This window comes from Malaclemys terrapin, chromosome 10 (assembly GCF_027887155.1).
Source record: "Malaclemys terrapin pileata isolate rMalTer1 chromosome 10, rMalTer1.hap1, whole genome shotgun sequence".
NCBI lineage: Eukaryota > Metazoa > Chordata > Testudines > Emydidae > Malaclemys > Malaclemys terrapin.
This window is the reverse complement of record NC_071514.1, coordinates 81,661,234-81,688,592: the sequence shown is the minus strand read 5'-3', so window position 1 is coordinate 81,688,592 and position 27,359 is coordinate 81,661,234. Positions and strand designations below refer to the sequence as shown.

General features: G+C 46.5%; 1 protein-coding gene across 1 annotated transcript in view; it reads left to right on the top strand.

Annotated features, from left to right (window-relative positions):
- The window catches only part of CACNA1H (calcium voltage-gated channel subunit alpha1 H), a 206,842-nt gene that overhangs the window by 114,465 nt on the left and 65,018 nt on the right, over positions 1 to 27,359 (top strand). The window contains exons 9-15 of the mRNA XM_054042758.1: positions 4,903 to 5,054; positions 6,353 to 6,538; positions 9,032 to 9,149; positions 11,631 to 11,786; positions 20,617 to 20,707; positions 23,655 to 23,863; positions 26,800 to 27,234. Coding sequence (XP_053898733.1) covers positions 4,903 to 5,054; positions 6,353 to 6,538; positions 9,032 to 9,149; positions 11,631 to 11,786; positions 20,617 to 20,707; positions 23,655 to 23,863; positions 26,800 to 27,234 — 1,347 coding nt within the window. The remainder of the gene's footprint in view (positions 1 to 4,902; positions 5,055 to 6,352; positions 6,539 to 9,031; positions 9,150 to 11,630; positions 11,787 to 20,616; positions 20,708 to 23,654; positions 23,864 to 26,799; positions 27,235 to 27,359) is intronic.

The following is a 27,359-nucleotide window of genomic DNA, read 5'->3' as shown; positions in this document are numbered from 1 at the left end:
AGGTACCTTGAGATCCTGCAAAGATGCTCTCCCTGTGCAGAGAAGTAAGACCATGAGTGCACAACATTCTTGATGCTCTGTGTGTGTGATGTGCTATCAAGTTCCAGAGATGCCACCACGTCTTTACTCTCCTTACATGAATTTACCTAGAGTTGAGATCTAAGCCGGGGTCTGCACTGGGAGGAAAGAGAAGAAGAGGCAAAGATGGAGAAGAGAGAGAGAAAATATGATTTTACATTTAGTGTTCGTGCTCATCAGTAAGCTGTTCATAAGATAGCGAAGCAGCCCTGGAACAGGCTACTGGTGCTAGAATGTGTGTATGCAGACAAATAACTCAGCAATAGCTAGCCAAACACACATGCCCCAAGAAGTGGAGGAGACATTCCTAATGGTTTGTATGATTTAACCAACACCTGGACACGTGTATAGCTTTATCTGCAGGAGCTGGACTGGGGGCTTCATTTCTGCAAGAGGCCACAGTACGCAATACTGTGTCTGGATCCCTAAAAATTGCTGGGTAATTTCATGACCCTCTAACACTTGTAGATATGCAAGTTACGATCAGTCTCAAGCTGCTACAGGTCACTTGATGTCCTGAAAGGGTCAGGGCAGAACTCACACGCTGATGCCATAAGGGGGGGTTTCACCTCCTGTTGCTGCAGCGGGGCCTGGCTTGGATCAATGGTCTGACCTACTGTGACAAACCTAGTGGTCTTGGAAGGTCTGACTTCACTGTAAACACATGCTGCTGGTCGGAGTTGGGCCAGGATGAGACCTTGTCAGGATAGCCCATCACTAACCATGATTACAGCTCGCCAAGGTGTGGGGAGCAGTGGTTAATATTGGGGATTCCCAGCTTCTGGTGCATAAGGGTATGTCTACCCTGCAATCGGAGGTGCGACTGCAGCTACCACCAGTGACAATAGCAGTGAGGCGGTGGCATCACATGCAGCAGCGTGGGGTATCCAAGCCTTCCCGAGATCCTGGGTAGGCACTCAAGGGCTAGCCTATGCTGCCAGGGCTTCACAGCTATTGTTATTCAGGCTAGCTAGATCAAAGCTGGCTCCGGGATGTCTACACACGCAGCAGTCAAGCTACGGATTGCAGCATTGGCGTCCCCAAAGAGTTAGAGGGGTGGAACCCTGGAGAAGTCTAGGCTCACTGCAGTGTGTATCCCAGTCACGTGAACCAGCACGCCGACTACTCAGCGCAAATCAGGCCCTTCCTTCTCTCTGCTCCTTGGGAAAGAAGGGCGCGCTGGCAGCCTGGTAGTTGTTCCCCAGGGGAAGCTCCTTTACAGGAGGGGGAAAGAGCCTGGGTTGATGAACACCGTTTTTGTGTAACTAAACTAGACACACGTGTTTATTTCTCCAGTGGCAGGTGACAAACGCAACCTAGCAAGTGTGATTCTGTAACTGAGCGGAGTGTCGTTGGCACTTGGCAGCTGAACGCCCTCGGGCAGGGGGAAGCGGCTTCCTTTAGATGGTAGCACGGTCCCAGGAGGAATGCTCACGTGGTGTTCAGTCCCTTATGGTGGCCGTCCTAATGGGGTTACCCCGTCATGCCGGAAATGCCTGTGTTGGACGGCGCTGCCCAGCACCCTTAGGAGGAAGTTGGGCTTGACTCCATTTGGACCGTGGTGATAAAGCATGCTGGGTGGATAGCCGCAAACCTTCTCCCCACAAATAAATAGCTCGCGTGTCCAGCATACCACGTGTCCCCTCTTGGGGGTGTTCCCTTTTCCTTGGGACATTTACTTCGGTGGAAAGGGCCTATGTGCCACTCAAGTCCCATTTAAAACCTATTTGGAGGGGTTAAGTGATGCACAGGCTTTGCATTCTTCCCTCGGCTTGGGACAATTTCACCCTTTGTGCATTTATATCACCCACTGATAACAGATGTTATTGTGAAGAGAAGGGACATTTCCTGTTAAAGTCCCACTTAATAGCCCTGGGGCAGACTCTGTTTCCATGGACATCAGTGGCCAAAATCTCATTGACTTGAGTGAAAGCAAAATCAAGCTCCTGTAATGTGTGGGAGTTTTAGCAGCTGCTCTGGTGTTTTCTTACTGCCGTGTTAAGGCTTTCCCTTTTCCATACTCCTTCCGGGGCTGTGCAGCCTGTCTCTCTCTCTCTCTCTTATCCCTTTTATTTTTTCCTTGGCAGGGTTTCCCTGAGGTTCCTCGCAAAATGGAGAGTAGAGAGCAGAAATGGTGTTACTGGAGGCCCCATCCCTTTAAAGCACTCTGAGCTGCAGCTTTCATCTGAAGATGATGCTGTTAATTCTCCTCTGGCCAGCAATGTGCTGCCAATGCTTTGACTTTAAGAAGATAGCACAAACATTTTCTCCCGTAATCTGCAGTAAACACCGTATATCCCAGGGAGGCTAGAGAGACCAAGGAACGTAACCCCTAGTTTCGCCTGTCCTCAAGAATGCTCCCTCTTAACCCTGACCAAGGAGAGAGGCGGTAAACACACCATCCGATCTCTGTTCCTGCACAGTGTCTTGAATACACTGAGAAGTCTGGCACAATGTTCAGTTTGTGTCACGTGATGGGGAGGGGAGAATCCGTGGAGCTGCCTAAGGGTGGCCTCTCCCCCGGGAATGGATGGAATCTGGTACAATCCTAAGGCAAAGTCTTCTACAGCCGTGTTCTTATGAACCCCAAAGATAAGTCATCTCTGGGCAGGATGGTGGTAGCAGCATCCACAGGCAATGGGGCTGGGGAGAGCACGACTTCGTTATATGCAGGGAAGCCATCCCAACCGTCCCCCTTCAATTTAGTCACAAAGTTTTAACAAGGGGCACCAGAGAAGCCCATCCAATATAATCTCGGCTTCTGGCCCAAGGTGGTGGTCAGGCAACTGAGTGCTAAATGGGGTTGTCCTTTTATAGGGGCTTGAGAGCAAGGAGGTATGGTATGAGTAGTTGTATCTCTAATGTATTTTAGCAATCAGGGTGTGCATTGATGATGATTAGGAGGTTGCTTGGAAACACTAACCACAGTTAGTACTGTCTCTATGGGATAAATGGTTGAGCCCATAGTAGGTTATTGCACAGAATGGTTTGGCCCGTGCAAGGTGATTTCATAGACTCCTAGATGATAAAGGCAGAAAGGACCCCTGTGATGAATCCACCATGACTCTTGGTAAGTTGTTCTAGGGGTTAATTTGCAGCAGCCTGATGGTATAACCAGCCTAGACAGGATGGGATCTCCTTGGTTACCACTGAATCCAAGTTAACCGCTGCCATTCCTGGCTGTTTGCTACTTGATATACAGTGCATTGAATTCAAAGTGTCTTTTCTATGCTGCACCATGGTACCACAAGCATCTCCTGTCTTCAGAAGTTCAGATAATGCAATAACCACCTCAAGTGCTTCCCAGCTGTTAACATACCATGAAAAATAAAGGAAGCTATTTCCAGACAGGAGATGAGTTGGATATGAAAATAGCCCCTTTTCCTAGGCAAGCTTATTGCACTGAGGAAATGGAAAAGACTCATTTTCTTTTGTAAGGCAGCTGGTATTTAGCTTTAGAAATGTACGTTGCGGTTCCTTGAACTGTTTGTTAGATTTTCTCACTGGAGTTACTTCAAACTCGGTCCCTTCCTTCTCATTAGGTTTGGTGAGAGAGGAACTTGTAAAGGTTTCACACGAAAGGCTGTAACTTGGAGCGAGTGTTGGTTTATTTGGGAAGACCAATTTTCTATGTCATGGATCTGAGTTCACGCACAAGGTCTGCTCCAACTCCAGTTGGAGCGAATGGAGATCTTGCCATCAGCTTTAAGGGCCATAGTTAGGACATCCTAGAAAGATCCCCTCCAGGTTTCTGATCAGAACTTTGGATCAATCAAAACAGAGACAATCCACAAAGAAACCTTCCTAGATTTTTAGTGTAGCATTTTCAAAGGCAGCTAAGAACACAAATCCCACTGACTTTCAGTGGCCCTTGTACTTGTTAACTCTCTTGGGTGTTTTTGAAAAGCCCCCCTTACACTCAGAGCATTTAGTCTGCTACAGATAGACCTCTAGCCTGGCTAGGCACATCTCACAAAGCTGCTGACTTTTTGCCTTAATGCTTCATTTTAGTGTATTGCTTAAAGATCTTGTTATGCTAGGACAAAACATGAGTGTCATTATGGTGTGTGCTACAGAAATGGGCATTTGCTCTATTACAAGACCTGATAGAATGTCCTTCCAGTTCTTCTTATGCACTGCCTCTCTTTTCTGTCCCCTCTCCAGTTTTTTAATGTACTTTTTGAAATGTGGACACCAGAATCGGATGCAGCATTCCAGGATTAGTCATATAATCTCAGGGTTGGAAGGGACCTCAGAGAGTCATCTAGTCCAACCCCCTGCTCAAAGCAGGACCAATCCCCAGACAGATTTTTGCCCCAGATCCCTAAATGACCCCCTCAAGGATTGAACTCAACACCCTGGGTTTAGTAGGCCACTGTTCAAACCACTGAGCTATCCCTTTCCCCCCGAAGGGTTTAACCACAGAAACATGTAACTGCCTCCATCCTAAGTTTGTCTATGAAGTCTCACCACCGCTGAATCACCTCCCTTTCCTCACTTCTCCATTTATCTATCCATGGATGGCGTTAGCCCTTTTTACCACAGCTTCATACTGATAGCACATGTTGTGCGGTTTGTCCACTAGGGCCCCGAAATCCTTTTCCGAGTCACTGCTTTCCTGGGGACAGTCCCCCATTCTGTAGGTGCTGCCTGCCTCCTTTGTTCCCAGATGTACGGATTTGCATAGGGCTTTATTATGTGCAAAGTGAAACAGTGCAATAAATCCCTTGAGGAAATGAGTGCGTTTACCATGCGGAATAATAAAAAAAAATTCCATGTTTCTCCGTATGTATCAGCTTGATTATGTGTCTTTCTGTCTCGTAGCCGGACGAACTGACCAACGCTTTGGAGATCAGTAACATTGTCTTCACCAGCATGTTTGCCCTGGAGATGGTCCTCAAGCTCCTTGCCTTTGGTATCTTCGGTTACATCAAGAACCCATACAACATCTTCGACGGGATCATAGTCATCATCAGGTCACTGCACGCTGCATGATACTTTCCACCATTCGCCTCCAAGTAGCTCCAGGAAACTTTAGACAAGTCATGTCATGCAGGGGGTAGGAGTGATGTGGCTTAGTTTGAATTTAGAGCTCAGTGGGATTAAGAGCATATTGGCCTTTTAGGGTCGTATCTTTAGAAGTGCTGTCCAAACGAAATGGACGTGACAGACGAGGAGTTCTATTTCTGCCGCACATCTGGCGTCCTGGTGAATTTTCCACTGAAACCCAGCAGAACTAGTTCTGGGGAAAGAAGTGTAACGACCCCAAGTTGCAGCAGTACAGTGTTTTCCCAGAACAAATGCATGAATACGTGACCTGGAAAGGCAGGAACAGGGCGACGTTGTGAGAAGGTGGGATACAATAGGTAATGGGTGTGGTGCCCACTACAGAGGGCTCCCAACAAGTGGTAGGGATGCTGCAGATCTGGGGTGGGTTGTGCTGGACCATGTGCGTAGGAAAGGCTTCTTCTGCGTCTGTCCATGCTGTAACTGGCTTGGCCCACACCAGTCATCCCCCGAGCTTCGTGGCTGCTAAATTCACTCTAATTTTGAGAAAGAAAAATGTCAGGCCAGATCCTCAGTCGGTGTAAATCAGAATAGTGTCATTGACCTCCATGGTGGGATGCCGTTTTATACCAACTGATGGCTGGGCCCCTGGCGTTGAAATAAGTCATGACAATTAGAGAGGGATCCAGACCAAAGTCCCAGATCCAAACAACTCCAAACTCTGAGATTGTTCAAACTCCAAACCCAATTTTACACCTGGCTCCATCTCTTTATAATAATAAGCTGAACTAAAACCCCCATGTTTGAACCCTCTGGAATTTCAGGGCCTTCCAAAATCCTGATCTAAATTTTGTGGCTCTGATTTGCAATGGTCCAGACCAACAATGCATATAGAACACCATTAAGTCATTTACTTTATCGCTAGATGCCGTAGAAAACAAGCAGGTTAAACAACACTAAACTGGCTATAGAGGAAATAGATTGAGCATATATATTGAAGGGGGCTAATTCTGAGAACTTTCCAAAGTCAAGAAGGAGGCAGAGCATCAGAGACAAATATACAAGTTGACCTCCCCCCACCCACACTAGCTTCGTAAGTCCCATCTGTTCCTACAGCGCTCTCTGATCCCAGGTCACAGGCTGGGCCAGACAGCCGGTGAGCTACCCACAATCCAGTTAGCTACGGGTTTTGTTGTACTGTACATCAAACTGCTACGAGTCAGACAAGGACAGTGAGTTTGTTGTTTTCCCTCTTGTGCTCCCGTAGTGTCTGGGAGATCATTGGCCAGTCCGATGGAGGCCTTTCTGTGCTAAGAACTTTTCGGCTGCTCAGAGTCCTCAAACTGGTACGCTTCATGCCCGCCCTTCGCCGCCAGCTGGTGGTCCTGATGAAGACGATGGATAATGTGGCCACCTTCTGCATGCTGCTCATGCTCTTCATCTTTATTTTCAGGTACCAGCGGGTGCTGCTTTTCTTCTTGGATTAATTGTTTGGCTTGCTTAAATGATATGTAAATTAGAATGACAATAGAGCATGTTTGCCATGCAGCCTAGATGACAGAAGTGCTCACAATAGACTGACAGGCCGATATTCAACAGATGATTTACCTCTTCGAGGTCTCAGTGGTTCATGCAATCCTTGTAATTGTGTAGACAAATGAAGAACACAAACCGACAACAACAGAAAAACAATCACGCCAGAGTTCCTGAGAGGCACGGGACAAGAGTGGCAGAAGCTTCCTAAAACTGGGGGGGGGACACACCGGCACCTGCCCCCTCTGTGCCACCCAGGGCCGGCTCTGGCTTTTTTGCTGCCCCAGGCAAAAAAGCCTCCGGCCGCGCCCCCCCCCCCCCCCAGCGCGGCAGGGGAGGGCGGCCGGAGCCCCGGGGGGAGGGCAGCAAGTCCCGGTCGGGGCTCCGCTGTCCCCGGCGGCCAGAGCGCCGGGGGGGGGGCAGCAAGTCCCGGCCGGGGCTCCGCTGTCCCCGGCGGCCAGAGCGCCGGGGGGAAGGCAGCAAACCCCGGCCGTGGCCCCGCTCTCCCCGGCGGCCGGAGCAGGAGCACCGCGCCACCCCCCTCCAGGTGCCGCCCCAAGCACAAGCTTGGTGGGCTGGTGCCTGGAGCCGGCCCTGGTGCCACTCCTCTCCCCTGACGCCCTGCCCCCGCACCGCCTCTTCCCCTGAGGCCCTGCCCCTGCACCGCCTCTCCCTTCCCCCTCCATCTCGTCCCCAAGAGTTCCCCCTCTGTTCCAGGATTCCTGATGCAGGAAGTTGGCCACAAGTGGAACTTGATGGCTTCATGTTTTAGAGGAGGAAGTATGGGGTCCAGGAATTACTTTTTTAACACTAGTCTGCAGTTGAATGGCTCAGGGGGTTGATAACAGGGCATGCAGCCGGTCACCAGCTCCGCCCCCCTGAGTTCTGGGTTTGACTCTGACCGAGGTCAATAGTGAGGATATGTGATCCAGAGAAGCAAGAAGAACTATGGAGGAGAGTGGGGACAAAGCGGGCAGTTGACCTGATGTTCTTTCTGATGTTACCCCACCTTGTAGAGAATAGCAGGGGTCATTTCCAGTGCCTGTTTAGTAGCCAAAATGAAATGGATTGTTGGTCTTAGTGAATTTGGTAGTGGACAACTATCTGTAGCACCAGCAGTCACTTCCCAGCAACTCCATGGGATCATCTGTCCATGTCAAATAGAAGACTTTCGAAATAATAGTCCAGATTCTCAGATGGTTCAAATTCGCTTATTTCCATGGATGTGGGCCCACTGGCTTCAGTATAAATTAGCTGAGAATTTGCCCCAATACCTATGGCAAACGTCTTGGAAGATGGTATTTTTTATTAAATACTCAGAAAGCGCAAGCAATTTATGTCAACTGTTAAATCTTCTGAATGTTTCTCCTGGTTTGTGTAATTCCAAGCTGTTTTCTCTATTCTTTCTCTGTTTGATGTCATTCATACTTGTATATTTGTCATGCATATTGTATATTTGTCATGCTTATGTCATACGGAATAGTTCCTGACCACATATCCATTAGGCTGTTTGATAGCAGGAACTCAAAAGTGGGGGAGCAGCTACCATTGCAGCTGCCACTAATTGGCCACTTTGTTGGCATTATCAGCAAAGAGTATGAGGACTGAATGGTTAATGAAGATTGAGTGACCCTCTCAAGATCCTGGAATTGGTCAAATCAGCTGTAAGGTCCATTTTTCATAGAAGATCTCCTTCTGGGAAAATTTCTGGGACCTGGTTGGCCTGAGCCGTGACAGGTCAAATGTGCTTTGTTACACTCCCATTTAGCAAAGGTATCCGCTTTTTGCCTGAGTCCTATATAATGAACGGAAAGTAGCCCCTCCAGCACCCACAGCCCTCTCCAGAAATTCCTCAGAGAGGATACTGGAGATGGAGATGGATTGTTTGAAGAGTCTTCAGCCAGGTCACCCATAATTCCTTGGACCAGTAAGATCCATTCCCAGTCAAAGGCTGCATAAGGTGTAGAAAGCTCACCAACTAGTATTACAGCTGGGTCAATGGAACCCAGAGGCCATCAGGCTCTGAAATGGTGGGTCATCTGTAGGCATCTGGACTGAAATGGCAAGTAGAGGCTGGGGGCCTCAAGAACCAGTACATTTGGTGATGGTTCACCAGGGAGTTAGTGCAGGAACATAAGGAAAAAAGTTAGATCTAAGTCATGCTATTCTGCTTTCACCTTCTGGAAAGGCTCTTCGTTGCATATAGCAAACCCGTGCTCTGATTCACCTTGTAGTTGGTGTCCTCCTCTAAGGAGGTCTCATTTCCTGCCTGCAGGAGCACAGATAGCACTCTCAATAGACCCACAATGTGCAGCTGTGAAAAGAAAGTGACCCCCAAAAACCCTAAGTTGCTCCCTAAAACCATGTGTCTCATGCAGTGATGTCTTCTATGTCGCTTCCTTTCCCTCTCCAGCATTCTCGGCATGCATCTTTTTGGATGCAAGTTTAGCTTGAAAACTGATACGGGGGACACAGTTCCAGACAGAAAGAATTTTGATTCCTTGCTCTGGGCCATTGTGACCGTGTTTCAGGTAAGATCTGGGACCGCTGATGAGTTTTATTCTCTACCAAGCAGACAAATGTTGTTGCCTTGCAAAAAAACTTCATTAACAACATCACAGAGTTAATTGGACAAACTTACCATGAAAGAGGTTTGTTTCAGTACTTCCCAATGAATCGACTGGTCTCAGGCTAGCTCTGAGTGGGCAGATGCCCTTGTCCCAAACCCCACCACTTTAATGATCTCGCTTCTTAGCAAAGGCCAAAGCCTGAGAAGGAATAGAGATTGAGCAGCACTTTCATATCATTACCCTTGTGCAAATAATAGCAGATTTTCTCAGTTCAGTTTTGATTAAACTAAAAAGTAGGAAAAAAAATTCTGGTCGTTCAAAACACTTTGACCCCCCAAAAAACGTTTTGTAACATTCAGGGTTTTCTTTTTTAACTTTGTTTCAAATTGTATCTTGATATTTTTAAGTTTAAGGAAAAGGCAAACAGATAGAATATTTTGACTTTGAGGGAATTTTTTTTTCCCAGACAGAAACATTTCAGCAGATTCAATATGAATGCATTAAATGTTTTAGTTGACCCAAATCTGCATTTTTTTTGCCCAAAATTCAAGAAATTTTGCCCAGCTGCAATCATTATACAAGTCAGGTTAAAACATATCGGTCATTGTGAAGGAGGCTTCTAAAACCATTCAGTGCTGTACCTGTTCCATGAATAAACAGAAGACTTCTGTCTCCAAGGATACCAATCCAACACCTTCCTCCAGCACTGAAATTCACTTTTTTAAAATACTGTGTTTTAGAATTGGGAGAAGAACAGACTGTCTCAGGTCAATCTAGCTCAGCAAATTTTGTAGGTGCTGGCTACACAAACAGTGGATTTGGGATGAGGATTGCTGGACTGGTAAAGACTGTGACACAAAAGAAAAGCAAGGCAGAGGACTGGAAAATCTCTATGTAAACTAGCCGACTTTCCTGTGTAGACAAGATCTAAGGTATCATTGGAATGACTCATATATTTCATAACAGAGCAATAAAGCAACAATTTCCAGGAAGGTATCTCTCCGTAACATTAGCTGTCTTTCTGCTTAAGAAATCAGCCCTTATAATGGGAAGCAGAGTGAGTATATTAATGGCCCCCTTACAACCACCAACAGATGTATATTGCATATAGTGGAGGAGAGCTTGGGAATGTTAAGCAGGATTCCTAGGTACAGGACAGATGCACCTCATTAAATGAGTTGCAGTTAGGGTGACCAGATGTCCCGATTTTATAGGGACAATCCTGGTTTTTGGGTCTTTTTCTTATATAGGCTCCTATTACCCCCCCATCTCAGTCCTGATTTTTCACATTTGCTGTCTGGTCACCCTAGTTGCAGTCCATGTGTAAACTGATCCAAACTCTCCATAATGCAGAATGTTAGCTCTCCCCTATATAAACAAAGACAGATTTTAGTTCATTGCGAGAGGAAACTGACATCACTTTCATGAGGCTCATACTGTTTTAATAGCGGCTCATGTATTTATTTTTAACATTCGAAGTCGTGTGTGTAACTAGATTCAGCGTGATGCACAAGGACATAACCTTAAGGGGAGGCACAGAACTAATGGGAGGCACAGGACTAAATGCAGCCGAATATGCTTTCCCACCCCCAGATGCCGCCAACTCGTTGTTCCTGTTTTACAGCAGTGCTAGAGGACATCTTCATTGTAGAGTCTGGATTAAAGAAGGGCAAGAAACCATCTTTTTTTTTTTTTTTTTTTTTTTTTAATCCCTGGGTTTTTCAGCTATGGAAAAATTGGCAGGCTAGGAATATCTTGAGTGACTCTTATGAAGGCTCCTTATAGTCAGATGAGTCTTTTCAAAGAAAATATGTTTTCCTGCCAGTTTATCATCTTTTTTCCACCCAACAAGCAGTTGTTTCCTTTCCTGAGTTTCTGGAGATCCCTCGTGTCAATGACTGTGAGGAAAACCTGGGTTTCTTTCCCCAACTCCAGTTAACTCATAATGAGAAAAAATGTTCTGATGAAAGGAAAACGTGGCCCTGAAAAAGAGTGACTATCTCTTGGCACAAAAGTGATGGTGCCACGGCAGGCCTATCAACTGGTAGCCGATCACCAGAGTACACGTAATCATTTGGGAACTTCCCCACCACGTAGCAGAACTCACTGCTTATGCACCTGCTACATTACCAGAGTGGAGATTTGAACTAGCAACCTTGTGGGTCATAATGCTATTAGGTGAGCTGACAGGGGACCTAGTGCAGAAGAGTATCTCAGGGGGAAGCCGCAGCTTGCAGATCTATCTCATGTGCTGAGATCTAAATAAAGAGATCCTTTGCGGTCTCATCTGGTTAGATCTCTAGGAGGTCAGAAAGGAGAGCGGGTGCTTCCTCTGTAAAGGAGAAAGGGATAAATCAGTGATTCAATGTGCATTTTAAACCAGCTGCTCCCGGCGAGCAGAGAGGAGTAATCGGAAAGCGTTTCCTCCCCAACTCCATGCAGATCCTCACCCAGGAAGACTGGAACGTGGTGCTCTACAATGGCATGGCATCCACCTCCTCGTGGGCGGCACTCTACTTCGTGGCCCTGATGACCTTTGGCAACTACGTGCTCTTCAACCTCCTAGTTGCCATCCTGGTAGAAGGCTTCCAAGCAGAGGTAAGGGGGCTTAGCAAAGTGATGGGGCAGGGAACTGGCAGCTGCACGTAGGGAATGGGTGAGGGGTTCAGTCTCATGAGCTGTTCATCAGTAGGGAAGTAGCTTATCTCTAAATGATCCTCCAAGGACCACAACAGTACCTGGCCCCCCAGATCCTCCAGTAAATCCCACCTGGTACAAGACAGGACATTGATAATCCAATGCTCATGGGGGAAAGGGCCAAACTGAATTAAGCCTGGTCTACACTTCAAAGTTGGTGTCGCTGTGATGGCTAGTTGGGGGTGGGGGCAGTTACTGACATAGCTATGTTGGCATAAGTCCTAGGGTGGACGCAGTTATACCGGTATAAGCAGAGGAGGAGTGGTAAAGCTTGTGATGAGGTGCCCTTGTGATGCCTGGCTAGCTCTGATGGGTCCATCCTTGAGAGGATGATCCAGTGGTTAGAGCACTTGCGTGGCATTCACAAGACCACGCTCCACCCTGTTTCCAGTGTGACCCTGGGCAAGTCGCTACGGGGACGTTTACCGTTTGTGTTGGAGATGTAAACTGAATCATCCAGAGCGTGGTCCCAGCCGAGACTTGAGGCACGGACTTGGGCGACTGGCTGCTTGCATCACTGTGACTATTCTTCTGGTTTTAGCGTGCTAATGTGGGTGTGTCCCCTTGCTCGAATTTATAGCTGCCGCACCTGCACAGGCGTGTCTACACTGGGAGTTGGGGATGTAGATTCCCAGCTCGAGGAGACATTTTCGTGCTAGCTCTCATTGAGCTAGCGTGCTAAAAATAGGATGTGCCCGGTGGGACGGGCTCGCCACTCTGAGTACGAACCTATGGTCTCTGGTGGCAAGTACTGGGGACAGGACCACTGGTCTGACCCAGTATGGCTGTTCTTATGTATCCCCACCTGAAAATGAGTGCTATAACAGTATATGTGGCGAGGGGACTGGATAATGTCCAATCACCTTATCTTGGGTAAGGAAGTTTAAAGAAATGACTATTTCTCACTCTGCTTTGAGAAGTTTCCAAGTGTCAATCCTGGAACCCGCTAACCTAGTCTGCTCTTCTCCGTTTTTTCCTTCGGAGCAGGACAGATCCATATGTGGCATGGAGTTTTAAATGAGAATTATGATCCCATTTCTGGTTTACTATATTATCAAGCAGCTTTTGTGAAGTCAGTAGGGCACGGACATGATTTTGAGACTCACCTAAAATCATCCAGCCTCCGTTCAAGTTGAAAATAATGATCCAAAAGGCTTGAATCACATTTTTGGATTTTTTTTTTTGGTATCCCAAGGCATGCAAGAACAGAGAGGCTGCTTGGCGCTTTGGAATATTGAACCAGCGCTAAGCACATGGGAACAAAGAAACAAAACGAGGAATGGTTTTCAATTTTCATTCTCTAAATTCCCAGGGTGTGGAGAGGGAAAGAAAATCTTTGATTTATTCATTATTTTTGATAACTTTTCATCTTGTCCCCAGAAATCTCATCATTTTCATATTTATTCTGCTTACATTACACTGAGGCAACACTGCGGTTCACTGAAAAGTACCATTGAAATATGCATGCACCAGAAACACCCTTCTCCTAAACTGTCACAACTACATTTTTCCCCTTTAAGGTGATCTGTATGGTTTGCATTATTAAAATGTCCCTTCCCAGCTTCCTGATAAGTACCAGGACAGGCAAATTAATAGAAACAGCTGGAACAGAGCCCTAGTTTGAAAATGATCTTATCTTCATTGTTTATTCCCAGACTCACAAAGCAGCTTTCTCGGGATCACGGATCTGTGTGGTACGTGCACGTAGCTGGGGATGCTACAACGCTTCGCATCCTTGCCTCTTAGTACAACTGGCACGACCCTGCTTCTATTGAAGTCTGTGGAAATTTTGTCACAGACTTTAGTAGAAGCAAGCTCAGCCCCAAAAGAAGGAATTACCAGTGTTCATGGAGAATCTGGCTGGTGTGTCCCAGCAGGTTGGCGTTTTGCTCTGCGGTGTTAGTTGTCTTCAAAGTCACACGTGCCGTGCAGCAAGCTGGACCCAAAGCCTGTTGCAAAGTGCCTGGACCCTGATACAGCCGGCTGACAAGTCTGAGGCCGATTCATTTACATTTTAAAATGGTAGCTTAAAAATGAATAACCCAATCAGTGCGGTAACCCTGGCGGTGGTGATTTTTATATTGAACTCCATTCATTTGAAGCTGTTCCCCATGTTATCCGTTTGCAGTGTGCTACAGATTTTTTGCACGGATGGCTACATCATAGCAGTAGCCAGTTGAAGAGGGTTTGAAAACTGGAAACTGATCGGGGACAGTTTGAGTGCTAGACACCTAAGGAAGTGGGGGAGGCAGTCTGAGATAATTGGCTGACCACATTAGCTGTAAGAACAAATTTAAAAATTTTATTAAGATGATGTTAAAAAAAAAAGTGAACAGAGTTTGAGCATAGAAGTTTCTGGTTATCAGGGAATAACGTACAGATTATCGAGGGTGCAAAATTTGGTTTAAGATCAGGTGGCATAAGGAATACATAATCTGCAATATCCCCGATTGGGGGTAAAAGGTTTACTACTGCTAAAACGATCCACGGTGACATAGTTAACAACACTGGACCCAGAACATTCATTAGGAGGTTTCAGAGATACCAGCCAAATAGAAATGAATGAAAGTTTCAATCTAGACTTTCCCATAGCTTGGATGTGTTTTGAGGTGGGAGTGTAATATATGAAAAGGAACTGAGTACCTAGACTGTAAGTTCTTTGGGGCAGAGATTGTCTTTTTGTTCTGTTCATACAGGACCTAGCACAGTGGAGTCCAGGGGCCCCTAGATGCTGTGGGAATACAAATAATAATACTGTTATGTGTGTGTATCACTGCCCACTGTTCGATGGAATCAGAATAGCTCAAATGTGTTTCAGAGACCCTGTATTGCTAATGAGGCTCTCCTTGAACTCAAGAGGCAAGGACTGTTCTTTTTTGGAGCTGAAGGATCTAAGTTTTATCTTTTGCGTCTACCACCAAGTCCTAAGCCGCTATAAATTTGTTACAATAGGTAGAATTTGAATGATATGTGTTTGTGTTTGCCTTTGCCTAAATCATTCTTCACCTTGGTTCGTTCCTGCAATGTTGCCCATATTTCATGACTCGTGCTGCTTTTGAAGCTCCTGTCTCTCAGGGCCCATTAGCGTGTCTCAGCCCCACATCTCCCGGCCCTCGGAGAAGACGCTTGAGGATATTATAAGAATGCTGAATGTGTGTGCCAGCCGTCTATGCTGGGGAAGAGCCCCTGGTATCAGCCTTTTGATCTTCAGCAGGTTCCAGAGACAAGAGGTCATACACATGGGGGGGAGGGATAGCTCAGTGGTTTGAGCATTGGCCTGCTAAACCCAGGGCTGTGAGTTCAATCCTTGAGGGGGCCACTTAGGGATCTGGGGCAAAATCAGTACTTGGTCCTGCTAGTGAAGGCAGGGGGCTGGACTTGATGACCTTTCAAGGTCCTTTCCAGTTCTAGGAGATGGGATATCTCCATTAATTTATTTTATTTATTTATTCCAGATGAAGTGCACAGGCTGTGCCAAAAATTGTAATAGCTAATTGAAATCCAGGAGTCCGCTGAGCAGTGCTCTTTTGTGTTCTGCTTGGGGAGCAGAGTAGATGCAGCTGTTTGATGTTGCCTGGCAGACCCAGCCAGTCATACTTTGCACTTTTCACCTGTTTTTTTTCTAAGTGCAAGTCCACATTCATGCTCTGTACCCAGGCAGGCAAGAGAGAGGCCTTCCTTGCCCGTTCAACTTTATCAGCTACACTATTGCTGTTTCATTGACACCCTTTAATCCCTGTGTGCTAGGCCCCAGCTCCCTGTCTTTGATAAGACACTTGTCTTTAAATTTGTTGTCATTGACGAAAACAAACAATGGAAGAGGACCTGGGGAATGGGCCCTGAATTATTCACGAGCTAGTCTTGGTGTGTGTGGGGGAAATCGGTGCTTTCGTTAGCTACTCTGCCTGGGAACGTTTTTAACTGTCTTGGGGATTTATAATACTTCTGCTTATTCCAAGCTGTTTCATTCAATACGAGAGAGCAAGCAGAGAAAAATCCTATTTGCCCCATATATTTTTCTGTGATGACTTCAGTGAACAAATAATGATGCATTAAGCGAGTCTTGTAAGGGTCCCAGCCAAATGCCTGGCTGGAGACAGAGAGTTCTAGTTTGTAACTTAGAGTTAAGTTAAAGGATAGTCCTCTTCTCCCTTGGATTATACTAGGTCAGCTCACTAAAGCTCCCTTCACATGCCCATGGCTCCAGACAAGTCCAGCTCCACTTCAAATATCTTTTCTGGTTTCCCCTTACCTCCTGAAGCAAATGTAACCACCTTCCCCTTTTCCCCAAAGCCCTACACAATCAATCTCCTACGTAGAATCATAGAAGTGTAGGACTGGAAGGGACCTCAGTAGGTCATCTAGTCCAGTCCCCTGCACTCAAGGCAGGACTAAGTAATATATAATACTGTACATATAATGCTCTGGCTCTCGCCTCTATTCATTTGTCCCCTCAGCATGACCGACAACCCCCTTGGTTTACCATCTTGTGTTCTGACTACCAAATATAACACTCATTTACTCACAGGCTCTCTGTCCCACTCTAGTAGCTGAAATACTATGAGTCCACTGCAGCCTGTGCTAACAGCTAACAGCTACTATGTCTTCTAGCTCAGGTCGTCAAAACTCATGTTTTTTAGCTCCGGAGGTCACAGGTTGAATCCTTGCTGTGGAAATAATGTGGGGTTTGCATTGGGAAAAAGAAAATTCTCTCCATTCAGCAAACCTGTTTGTCGCAAAAGCCACCCTGACCTTTCCACCATGTTCTGTCTCCTGCTTGTTCTCTAAACGGCTGAATCGTGCTAATATGAAGACAGAAATTGGTAGCCTTGTGCAATATTCTCTATAAATATGTAATTACAGTCTTAGCGAAATGGACCCTGTTTTCTTGCTAGTGTTTAATAGCTCCTTTTGGAGCTGTTACAGACTGTGATTTAAATGTGTGAGAGACAGTCTTTAAAGCCAGCATCAGAACAGCCCAACCACCCCAGCAATTAAATTTGTAGCGTGCATTTTTCTTTCTGGTTTCCTTCATTAGGGGGCTTGGCAAAGCTTATGGCTATCGGCTTGTCAATTGTCTCTTAGCTAGGTACAGTATGCACTAGAGAAATCCCACCAGAGCCATATTTCAGCCACGAGGCCTCGTATCAAACTGCGTGCTTATAAATGAATAACTTAGCTCTAGTTTTTATACAGCAAAGACTGGCAAATCTTCCTTGGCTGCAACTCGCAGGGAGAAGCATTCAGCAGAGCTGAGGATTTTTTATTTTCCTGCGGCTTTATTCTTTGATTCGTTGACTAGCTGTTGATGCCAAAATATGAAAAGTCTTTTAAACAGGAATCCACATAAAGTCATGTACTGCAGAGGAACTTGTCTGAGATCTTTTGCCTTGCTCTTCTTCTTTGACACTGCGTGTGAGTACGGTCAGAAAGGTGGTTATATACAAATGGGCCCTTCTTAGTCATTCGATCACTCCAAGCAGGTGCTTGGGGCGGCCACTTCGGAGAGGGACGGCACGTCCAGCTGTTCGGCGGCAATTCGGCGGACGGTCCCTCACTCCCGCTCGGAGCGAAGGACCTCCCGCCGAATTGCCGCCGCAGATCGCGATCGCTGCTTTTTTTATTTATTTATTGTTTGGCTGCTTGGGGCAGCCAAAACCCTGGAGCCGGCCCTGACTCCAAGTCACGGGGGCTGACTTTACTGATAGAATTGTGGGGGGGTTGCTATTGTTGGCCCTCCCCTACAGCTAAGGAAACAAGCTGAGTTCTGTTCTATCCTATGTATCATTGACAAAATTGCCAACTGAATTTGATTGAGGGATTCCTTTATTGATGATGCTGTCAGAGGCAGAAAAAACCCAGCTTGATCTTCAGATCTTGACTTACGAATGGTGCAAATTTGATAGGGACATCAAAGAAAGAGAATAGAAACGGAAATCCACAAGGTCATGCTTCGTGTAGAGCATCCCTGACTTGCATGTATGACTACAGAACTACGAGCAAAAGGACAAAACTTATGCTTGTGTAGCTGAGTCACATAGAGGTTCCAGATTGACTGACTGGAAAACGATCTCAAATCTGCTGTACAACGCCACCCAGAGCTTCCAAAATTATGCAGATCTAACAGCTATTGTATGTTAATTCTTCATCCATGAAACAAAAAAGATGAACAAAGGAACTCAATCCCCTCTTTTAACCTGTTGCTTTGGCTGCACCACTTAGTAACACACTGCCAAAGAAATCAAGTTCATCACCACCTTGGGGAGAGCCGTGTGTGTCTGCTGAGACCGTGGTGGATTTGTACAGGCACCAGTTAAGAAACTGTGCTCCTTACAGAGACCAATTTGCACAACTTCTCTGTAGCCTTGATGGGTCGGTTCGACAGCCTGCCAGAGCAGTTCTGTCTTGCTGACCACACACAGGATGAAATTGTTTAGGAGAACTTTACAAGACAAGCATTTGTTCTCCAGCCTTTTAAATGAATTTAGGTTAGTCTCTTTGGTAGCATACCTGGATATAAGAAAGCAAAGAACCCATGTTCAAATCTGATAAAGACATTTCAAAGAGGATTGTGTGGCTGAGGACTCGGCTTTAGCATGCCAAACCTCTCAACAACATAATCTTCCGGTTGCTGGTCAGGGCCCTGTGTGTAAAAGGAATCAAGGGTCTTGTCCCAAATCCCAAACTCACTGTCACCATTGGCCCTCCTGCTGGCGGTCTAGAAGGAGACACTAGAGACTGAATCAGCTGTGAAGACTGAATTATTCTTCCACGCTAGAGGTGGTCCATGATGGGGTAGCGTGTGCGTGCGTGTCCATTCACCACTTGTGCTGTAGCACGTCTGTGGATACCAAAGTGTCTAATCCGGGGTCTGTTCATGACTGTATTGGGGAGGATGTACAAAAGCACTCAGTACTGGCCTAATCGCTCCCACTGAACTCAATGGTGAAACTTCCATCCACTTCAATGGGCACAGAGCTGGGCCAATGCTGAGGTACAGATCACCAGCACAGTTCCCAGGAGTCCTCTTGGGTTAGGGTGACCAGATATCCCGATTTCATAGGGACAGTCACGATATTTGGGGCTTTGTCTTATATAGGTGCCTATTACCCTCTCCCACCCCCGTCCCAATTTTTCACACTTGCTGTCTGGTCACCCTATCTGGGGTAGTGCTCTGTGGAGCTACGACCTTCTACCAGCTGAGTTTCAGCCCTGAGTGCGCCTGAAAATCCCACCCTACCTGTTATGGTAATAAATGATTGTTTATTTGTTTCCTCCAAGGATTGCATGGTTTTCCATGTGGTGTTTGTATAATATTCCAGTATAGAGATGTGTAACAAAAAGCAACATGACTAGACAGAATTGTTAACTAGGCCCCCTGCATGAGATGCACCATAGGCAAGAAAGATGTTACAGCATGAAGGATAAAGACAAGATCGTTTTCCAAACCGCTGGGGAGCCCAGCCTGATTCACAGAGATAACAGACTGACAGCACAGAGATGAAAATCACTGGCTGCTGCTCAGAGGTTTCCTCATGAGGCACAGACCCCCTGCTCTCCATCGTGAAATGCCGTGATCTGTATTTGTTTGCTGAAGATATTGAGGCAAGAGTCAGCCAACAAACTGGCTGTCATTAAATACTGATCTTTAAAAAAACAAATAGATAGGCAGATGTTTTGGAAGGAGAGAGTGTTTTAACTGCCCAGCCTGAGTGGAAATAGGCTGGAGGAAGGTGGTTACTCAGTTGTCATAAAGCCCCCAAGTCTTAAGTCTCCAGTTGTGGTTATCATCTTCACTTTCAACCCTCTCTCTGTCTTCAAGCCACATCTGCTGACTTTACTGACATAAATAAACTCCCAGGACTATCTCAGCCCTGCAGGGCAGGTGCAGTTATGGAAGAGCAAGCGAGGTTCTATTCTACCTCATCCTACAATGCTGCCAGGTGGCTTCTGATTGCAGAATCTTTATAACGAGGCAGGATGAAAGACAGGGTATGGCTTGATTTTTCAGATCCCTGGGTTGAGTTTTTCAGCACTGGCAGCTAGAAAAATACCCTTTTGACATCTAAACCCAGCAGCTTGTGAGTTGGGATCATGGAGAGAGGCTAGATACGGAACCCCGTGATGGCAGATTTTCTTAGTCACGTCTCTGATGGGAACAGCACTTCTACATTTTGCGATGGGACTCATTGTTCTTAGGCTAGACACTGAGGTGAATGCAGCAACACTGGCAGTAGCTATATCTTGTATAAGGGCATTTCAAAGCAGTTCTAATACACATAATAATGCTTAGCGCATATAGTATGACAGTGCCCAAAGGCCCCAATCACTGTACAAACACAGTCGGAGAGAGAGTCCCTGCCCCAGCTTTCAAAACAGTACTTGCTTAATACCCACAACAGGTAAGTCTCCTGGTCCCCATTTTAGTGAACAATCCAACAGCGGCAAATGTCAAGTTAGGGAAAGTGAGGCACAGCCGGGTTGAGAGATTTGCCAGCGGTCGCTCAGCAAGTCAGTGTAGGAGCTAGAACTCGAAGCGTACTCTTCCATGGCCCAGGTCTATGCTCTACCCACGAGATGACATGGCCTTTCTGATGGGATGAAGTATGTGGGCAGCCATTGGTCTGGCATTAGTAACTTAAAGGGATCTGGGGAATTTTATTCGAAAACTTCTCTTGGTCAAGAGCAAAACACTAATCAAACATTAAATTCACCCGTCACCTCCCTGCAGGGTGACGCCAACAAGTCGGACACGGATGAGGACAAGACCTCTGCCAACTTTGATGAGGATATTGAGAAGCTGAAAGACCTCTGTGCAACAGGTAGGAATAAGCTTGAATTTCCTTCTGCAGTGTGCATAGCTATGTTATAACTCTGCTTCCAGAGGCCTGTAGAATGGTTTAGGTCAGTGTTTCCCACGTGATGGGTCCCAACCCACCAGGGGCACCTGGTGGCACTCCCTCTCCCCAGCCACCTTCCACCCCCCTCTCTGGTGCTGTGACATCCCCAGGCAGAGGCATGGGGAGGGGGTGGGATCTCCGTGGCAAGTGCAGTGCGAAGGAAGCTGCCGAAACCAGCGAGCAGACAGCCAGCAGCCTGGTAGCGATTGCAGCCCGGCTGTGGGGAGAGAGGGGCTGGCTGGGGCACAGAAGGGGGAGCCCACCAGGAGGCTTGGGCTTGGGACTAGAGGGCTGGGGAGGGGGAGGAGCAGGTGCAATGGGTCCCCAAAAGAGACAAAATACAACTTAGTGAAAAGTTTGGGAATCTCCAATTTGGGAGCTCTATCCCTGTTATCTCCCCTTGGGGGCAGTACGTTTCACGTGGTGACTCACCTGGCTGTTATGCCTGTGGGGCGGTAGTTTTGCATTTTCAACTATTCAAAAAGTGTTTCGACTATGAAAAAGACTTTCCAGTCTTCACAAATACGAAGAGAGAACGTGTGTTGCTTTTCAATATATCCTTGCCTCAGATATTAAACTGTATTGGCTATTTGGTCACATTACATCTCGTCCCCTTTTAATTTTCAGCGTGGGGTTTTGTTAGGAGAATTTTAAAGTGTCTTTCGGGCCTGTAGCCAAAATTCATTTGACTCAATGAAATGACAGTCATTTGGCGACCAAATGGAATTAATTTCAGGTAGAAACAGAAGTATTTGAATGGTTGGGGTTCCCAGTTGAGAGAGCTGGAGCAATACTAGGTGATTTAACTGCCCAGTCATTCAGCTCAACTGGAAAATTCCAGATATTGGGTTATCAAATTCAGCTTCCCTGCGGACGGTTGGCGAACAATCCACAGGCTGAAATTCCTTTGTATAAACTGTTTGCAGAACCACTTCGAATAACAGGCTCATTTCAGGGCAGGAAGGAAATTGCCACTTATTCTCAGGGAGCTCACAAATAGAATCATAGAATCATAGAATATTAGGGCTGGAAGGGAGGTCATCTAGTCCAACCCGCTGCTCAAAGCAGGACCAATTCCCAACTAAATCATCCCAGCCAGGGCTTTGTCAAGCCGGGCCTTAAAAACCTCCAAGGAAGGAGATTCCACCACCTCCCTAGGTAACGCATTCCAGTACTTCACCACCCTGCTAGTGAAATAGTGTTTCCTAATATCCAACCTAAACCTCCCCCGCTGCAACTTGAGACCATTGCTCCTTGTTCTGTCAGCGAAGGGCTGAATTCTCAGAATAAACTGTGGACAAGGAATAACGTGACCATTTCCAGTCTCCATAAACCTCCTAAATGCCATCATGTGTACAAACAACATAAGGGCATTAATGATCCCATTACAAACCCATTGGCCTGTAAAAGGTGTATAGACAGAAGGATCTTGTGTGGTGCAGATTAGCAGATTTGGGACTTGATCTTCCACCCCTTGAAGTGATTGGCAAAGCTTCTATTGACTTCAGTGGTTTATGCTCAGGCTCTTTGTGCATAAGCAAATAAGCAAACTAATGCTAAAAAGACAAGGGCACTGCATGACAAAAACAAGCATCAGAGGAGAATTAGCAAGGGTAATAAAACCCTTGGCTTTCTCAGCGCAGTGGAGGTGGAATCATTTCCTGAACTACCTGTACCAATGTAAAATTGTTCTTCTCTCCTACGTATGGCAGATGGTCCCATCCTCTCCCCTCCCCCAGACAGCAGACTCTGCAATCATTAACCGAAATCCACTGAGACAGAATAGATTAAGCGTTGCTCTCGACTCCAGACCTTGTATTTGAATCTAGGCTTTTGATGACAGAGTATTACTGCACTCAGTAGTGCAGAAGGAGTTTTGTTATATAGATTCTTGTTTATCTTCACCAGGAATACAGTTTCTGCAATTTTTAACGAGTACATTCTGTTGCTTTCTGAAAAGTTCTGATGCTGTGTTGCCGTGTCTCAAGGAGAGGTCCATTTTCCCTTGCCATAGAGCTGAAACAATATGATGTAATTGCTCCCTTTCCTTTTTATTAACTAGCAGCAATTATCAGGGAAAAGTAGTTCATTCGATTATTCTGTTGTATAAGGATTGCTCCTATAGATGAATGCATGTTTAGAAACCCTTCGCATTTCCTGTCCCTGGAATGGATGACTAACGATCACAGGGCACATTTGTACAGTGCCTTCAGCCCCGAAGGAATCCAAAGCCCTTTACAAATCATGAAATCGCCGCACCACAGGAAGAGAAGAATAATTTATCCAGATTGTAATTTGGCCAACACATGAGGACGAACAGCCGTTTCTCTTAGGGGGAAAATAATAGCCATACAATCCACAACTCCAATCCTGATTGCGCCTGAGCGCCTGAAACTCCTTGTGTAGTCCAGGATGAGTTTCTAACTCAGCAAATGCTGATGGCTTAGCGGACAGAGCACTGGACTGGTCCTCAGGACACCTGGGTCCTATTCCTGGCTCTGCTGCTATCCTGCTAAGTTACCTTGGACAAGTCACTTCGCCTCACCATGCCTCAGCTTCCTTCATCTGTTAAGTGGGGATAATGATGCCAACCCCTTTTTAAAGCCGTTTGAGATCTACTGATAAAGAGTGCTAGGTAAGAGCTAGGGATTATTATTAAGATTGGGCCTTCTGAATGCTCCTGTCCTTGGCCTTCTATCTCCTATGAAAGACCAACCTGGCATTGGTGGCACCAAGGAATTTCAATTTGATCTTCCATTCAGTGAAGTCAATAGGAGACAAACGGGGGTTGCCCGTTTTAAAAGTGCTGGTTGCAGTCCTCAGCTAAGCTCCTGAGAGGAGGCCTAACTGCAGCTCGCCTTCTTTCCAGAGATGAAGATGTACTCCCTTGCCATCACCCCAAACGGTCACGTGGAGGGCAGGGCGAGCATACCCCCTCCCATCATCATGCGCACTGCTGCTACTCCCATGCCAACGCCAAAGTGCTCGCCGCACATGGATTCGGTGCACACCTTCGTGGACTCAAGGAGAGGGAGCAATGCTTCAGTTGATCCACTGAGCTACGATCAAAAGTCCTTGGTATGTTACCAGTATTAGCAGTTTCCCCCTATTATCTGCCTTTTATATAACACAGAGGGAGATATAAATGTATAATATTATAAGCAGGGCTGGTAGCACTGCCTCTGATTAAGGTTGCCCAATATTTCCCATTATAAGACCCTGTTTTCAATTGCATATAACTTTGAAGAACTCTCACCATTTGGGCTGAAATTTTCCATGCTGTGTATCTGCCTCAGGCTGAATTGTTTTGAGAAATTGCAACCAAAACAGTTTAGCCATTTCTGAGAGGGAGGCTGGGAAAAAATACATTGTTTCTTCCCATGTTAAAAAATTCGGGTGACCTTTTCTTTGACCAGCTTTAGTGTCCCCGTACTTTGGAGCTAGGATTTGAAATTTAGCAGGGGGTGGGTCATGGACTTGCCCTTTGTCATCCTTGTGAAAAGGCTTTCCCACAGACAGCAACCTCCTGGTAGCCCTGACTCATCCCCAGAGCAGGTCCAGCCTGTGCACTGAATGAGGCAGGGGTCCTGTGGGAAAAAATAGTAAGTGATCATGTAATTAAAGACGGTATCGTAATGCATACACACAAAAAGACATAATTAAGGTTGCACACTAGCAATCTTCATTTTGGCATTTACTAATTTTTGAGTACTTGATTTTGCAACCTTTGATGCTCTTTTAACATTTTGGGTGGGTTTGGTAACGTATCTAGGTTGTGTACGGAGCTGATCGCGAATCGGAATTGCCATTCTGTGGGAAATTCTCAAATTTGTTTTCAGACAAAAATTCAAAGTATCTAAACCTATCACAGAATGAGAAGATGTGAAAATTTTTGATTTGGAAATGTCATAATGTTTTGTTTCAGGTAGACTTTAATCTCTGCACGGCCTGACCTATCATGGTGTTTGATGGGATTTATGGTTCTGGGTCCCTCAGTCCCCATTCCCCTCTATTGGCCCAGCTCCCTGGTTGGACTACATCTCCCATGATACATCGTGGTGACTTCCTATCCCATGATGCACTGCGACTCAGCAGTAATTTTTCCTACCCTGGGTTGGGTGGTGGAAGGGAAGATGAGATCATTTTAATGATTGGCTAGATGTGAGGCCCACCTGTGAGGCCGGAATAAACCGTCTTGGAATGACTGCGAAGGAATCTGAATGCTTGCTCACCCCTCGTACTGCTGTTCTGCTCGGTTCTTGTTTATTATACAATGGCCCCTTCATGAGGGGAACAAACAGAAACCAAGAGCTGAAATAATGGATTATCCTTAGGGAATAACCATCTGAGGGGAGAGAGATGGCTGGAATTACTGAACAGGCCGTAGATTTTGTTGCACTCACAACAGGGCAGTGGGTGGGAAGGCGTGAATACAGAAGGACCAGAGTTAATGGACAAAAACGAGTTTCTATCTCTGCTTATTGGCCCTGTTTTTCACTACGTAACTTCAATATCATGTTGAAATCAAAGCAGTGGAGCATGAATGCACTTCATGCAACGTGCTGAGGTAGAACCGTTATCACCTTTGGTAAGATGCTTAGCCAGGGTAATGCTTCTGAAAAGAAAACAGAGATGACTCTCTAGTTTGTCTTGGGTTTACATGGGATTGCTGGCTCATGGCTCGAATCAGGACATAAGCAGCTACCCAATGGAACAGCACTGAGATGAACCTTAATCGAAACCAATGCGAATGCTTAAAGCAGTCAGCTCTGTTTCTGTGCCGGAAGGAAAACGTTAAGAGAAAAGATTTCTTTCTAGGCTTCGCTGCTCTGACCTCGAACGCTTTCGTCCCAGGAACTATTCAGCAATGCAAATTGCAGTTACAAAATAATGATCATCAGAAATTTACTGGGGGGGGGGGCGGGGGTGGAGTCCATTTGAGTACATATTTAAGGAAAAATAAGGGTACTGTCTGGGTAACATTTTCCAAAGCACTTAGGTGTCTAAGACCCATTGAAAGCCAATGTGATTTAGACACCTAAATCACTTAGGTGTTTAAAAAAATATTACGTGGTGGGAATAGGGTCTTAGGGCTGGACACATTTTTGCTGCCAGAGTGGTGTACAGGGATCTTAGTTAGGGTAAATGAGAGACAAACCCTTAGGAACCAGTTGTGTGATTTTTACGGACACACACGAGAATGTATCTCCGGTGACTGATCCCTGCCCTGCCATCAAGTTGGTGTCGAGCAGTCCCACTGTAACTGATTTCTCTGAAAAACAGGACTACACCAAGTGTTCTATAAAAGGGCTCTGTGACCCCAAGAGGAGATTCCATAAAATCCTCTTTGGCTGGGCTCCTCCGCTTGCCGTGAGAAGCACAGATCTGGAGCAGATGCGGCGCCGGCCTTGAGTTTTCATTAGCTGTGCCCAGTTTACATGGGGAATGTTTTAAGACAGGTGTTGAGTCAGGTATGTGGACTCAGACCCCAGGCCATAGTGCGTTGAATGTAATTTTTGGGGGGGAATCAATAGCTTTTGTCATTCTGGAAAAGGGGAAGTCCTATGGAAGCCTTCTTGGAGCCTTTCTAATGTGGCTGGCCTGCACAGGCAGGACCCTGGGTGCTTAAAACCTACATGGGATTCAAGAATCCTGCACTGCGAAGGGTTCTAGCCATGCAGAGGGTGCACTTTAAAGGAACACCTTCGATGTGGGTTCACCTGGGTACCCAGGTATATGGGAGTCAAGGAGATGAGAGAGATTGCAGCAAAGCACTCAACTGGAACTCCAGCCTTCCCAGTGTGGGGCCCCGTCCAGCAGCATGAACTTACCTTCTTAGCCCTTAACAACACCTGCAATGTTCCCTGTCTGCTCTTAACTGAATGACTGTCTTGTCTCTGGAGCCGCCTGGCAGTTTGTGCCATAATTGCTGGGCTAAATTCCTTTCCCTCTGAGCCGTTTCCTTCCCTCTTCTGCTTGAGGGTGAAATCTCATGTGTTGTTCCCATCTCTCAGTCCAGCCTCCGCAGCTCGCCGTGTGCAAACTGGGGACCCAACAGCAACTGGGGAAGCCGCCGCTCAAGCTGGAACAGCCTCGGCAGGGCCCCAAGCCTCAAAAAGAAGAACCAGTCTGGGGAAAGAGAGTCCTTGCTCTCTGGGGAGGGGAAAGGGAGCACGGATGATGACTCTGATGATGCCAAGTCCAGCACTGTCAGCAGAGCCACCCTGCACCGCCGGGCGGAGTCCCTGGATTACAGAAGCTCCTTGGACTTGCCTGAGCTTCTCCAGCTCCCCACCATGCGCCACTCCCTCAGCATCAACCCCATGGCCGTGCTGCCCACAGAGTACCAGGACTGCAATGGCAAAATGGTGCATGTGCCCAGCGAGTTCTTCCTGCGCATCGACAGCCACAAGGACGACCTCTTGGACTACGACGACGACATGGACGATGTAAGTTGCCGTGGGGATCGGGCAGCTCGGGGGGTAAGGGAGCCTTTCCCCTGTAAGGTGCTTGTTCAAATCCTGGGCAGAGACGTTACCACCTACTGGCTCGTGTAGATGAAAGAGTCCAGTTT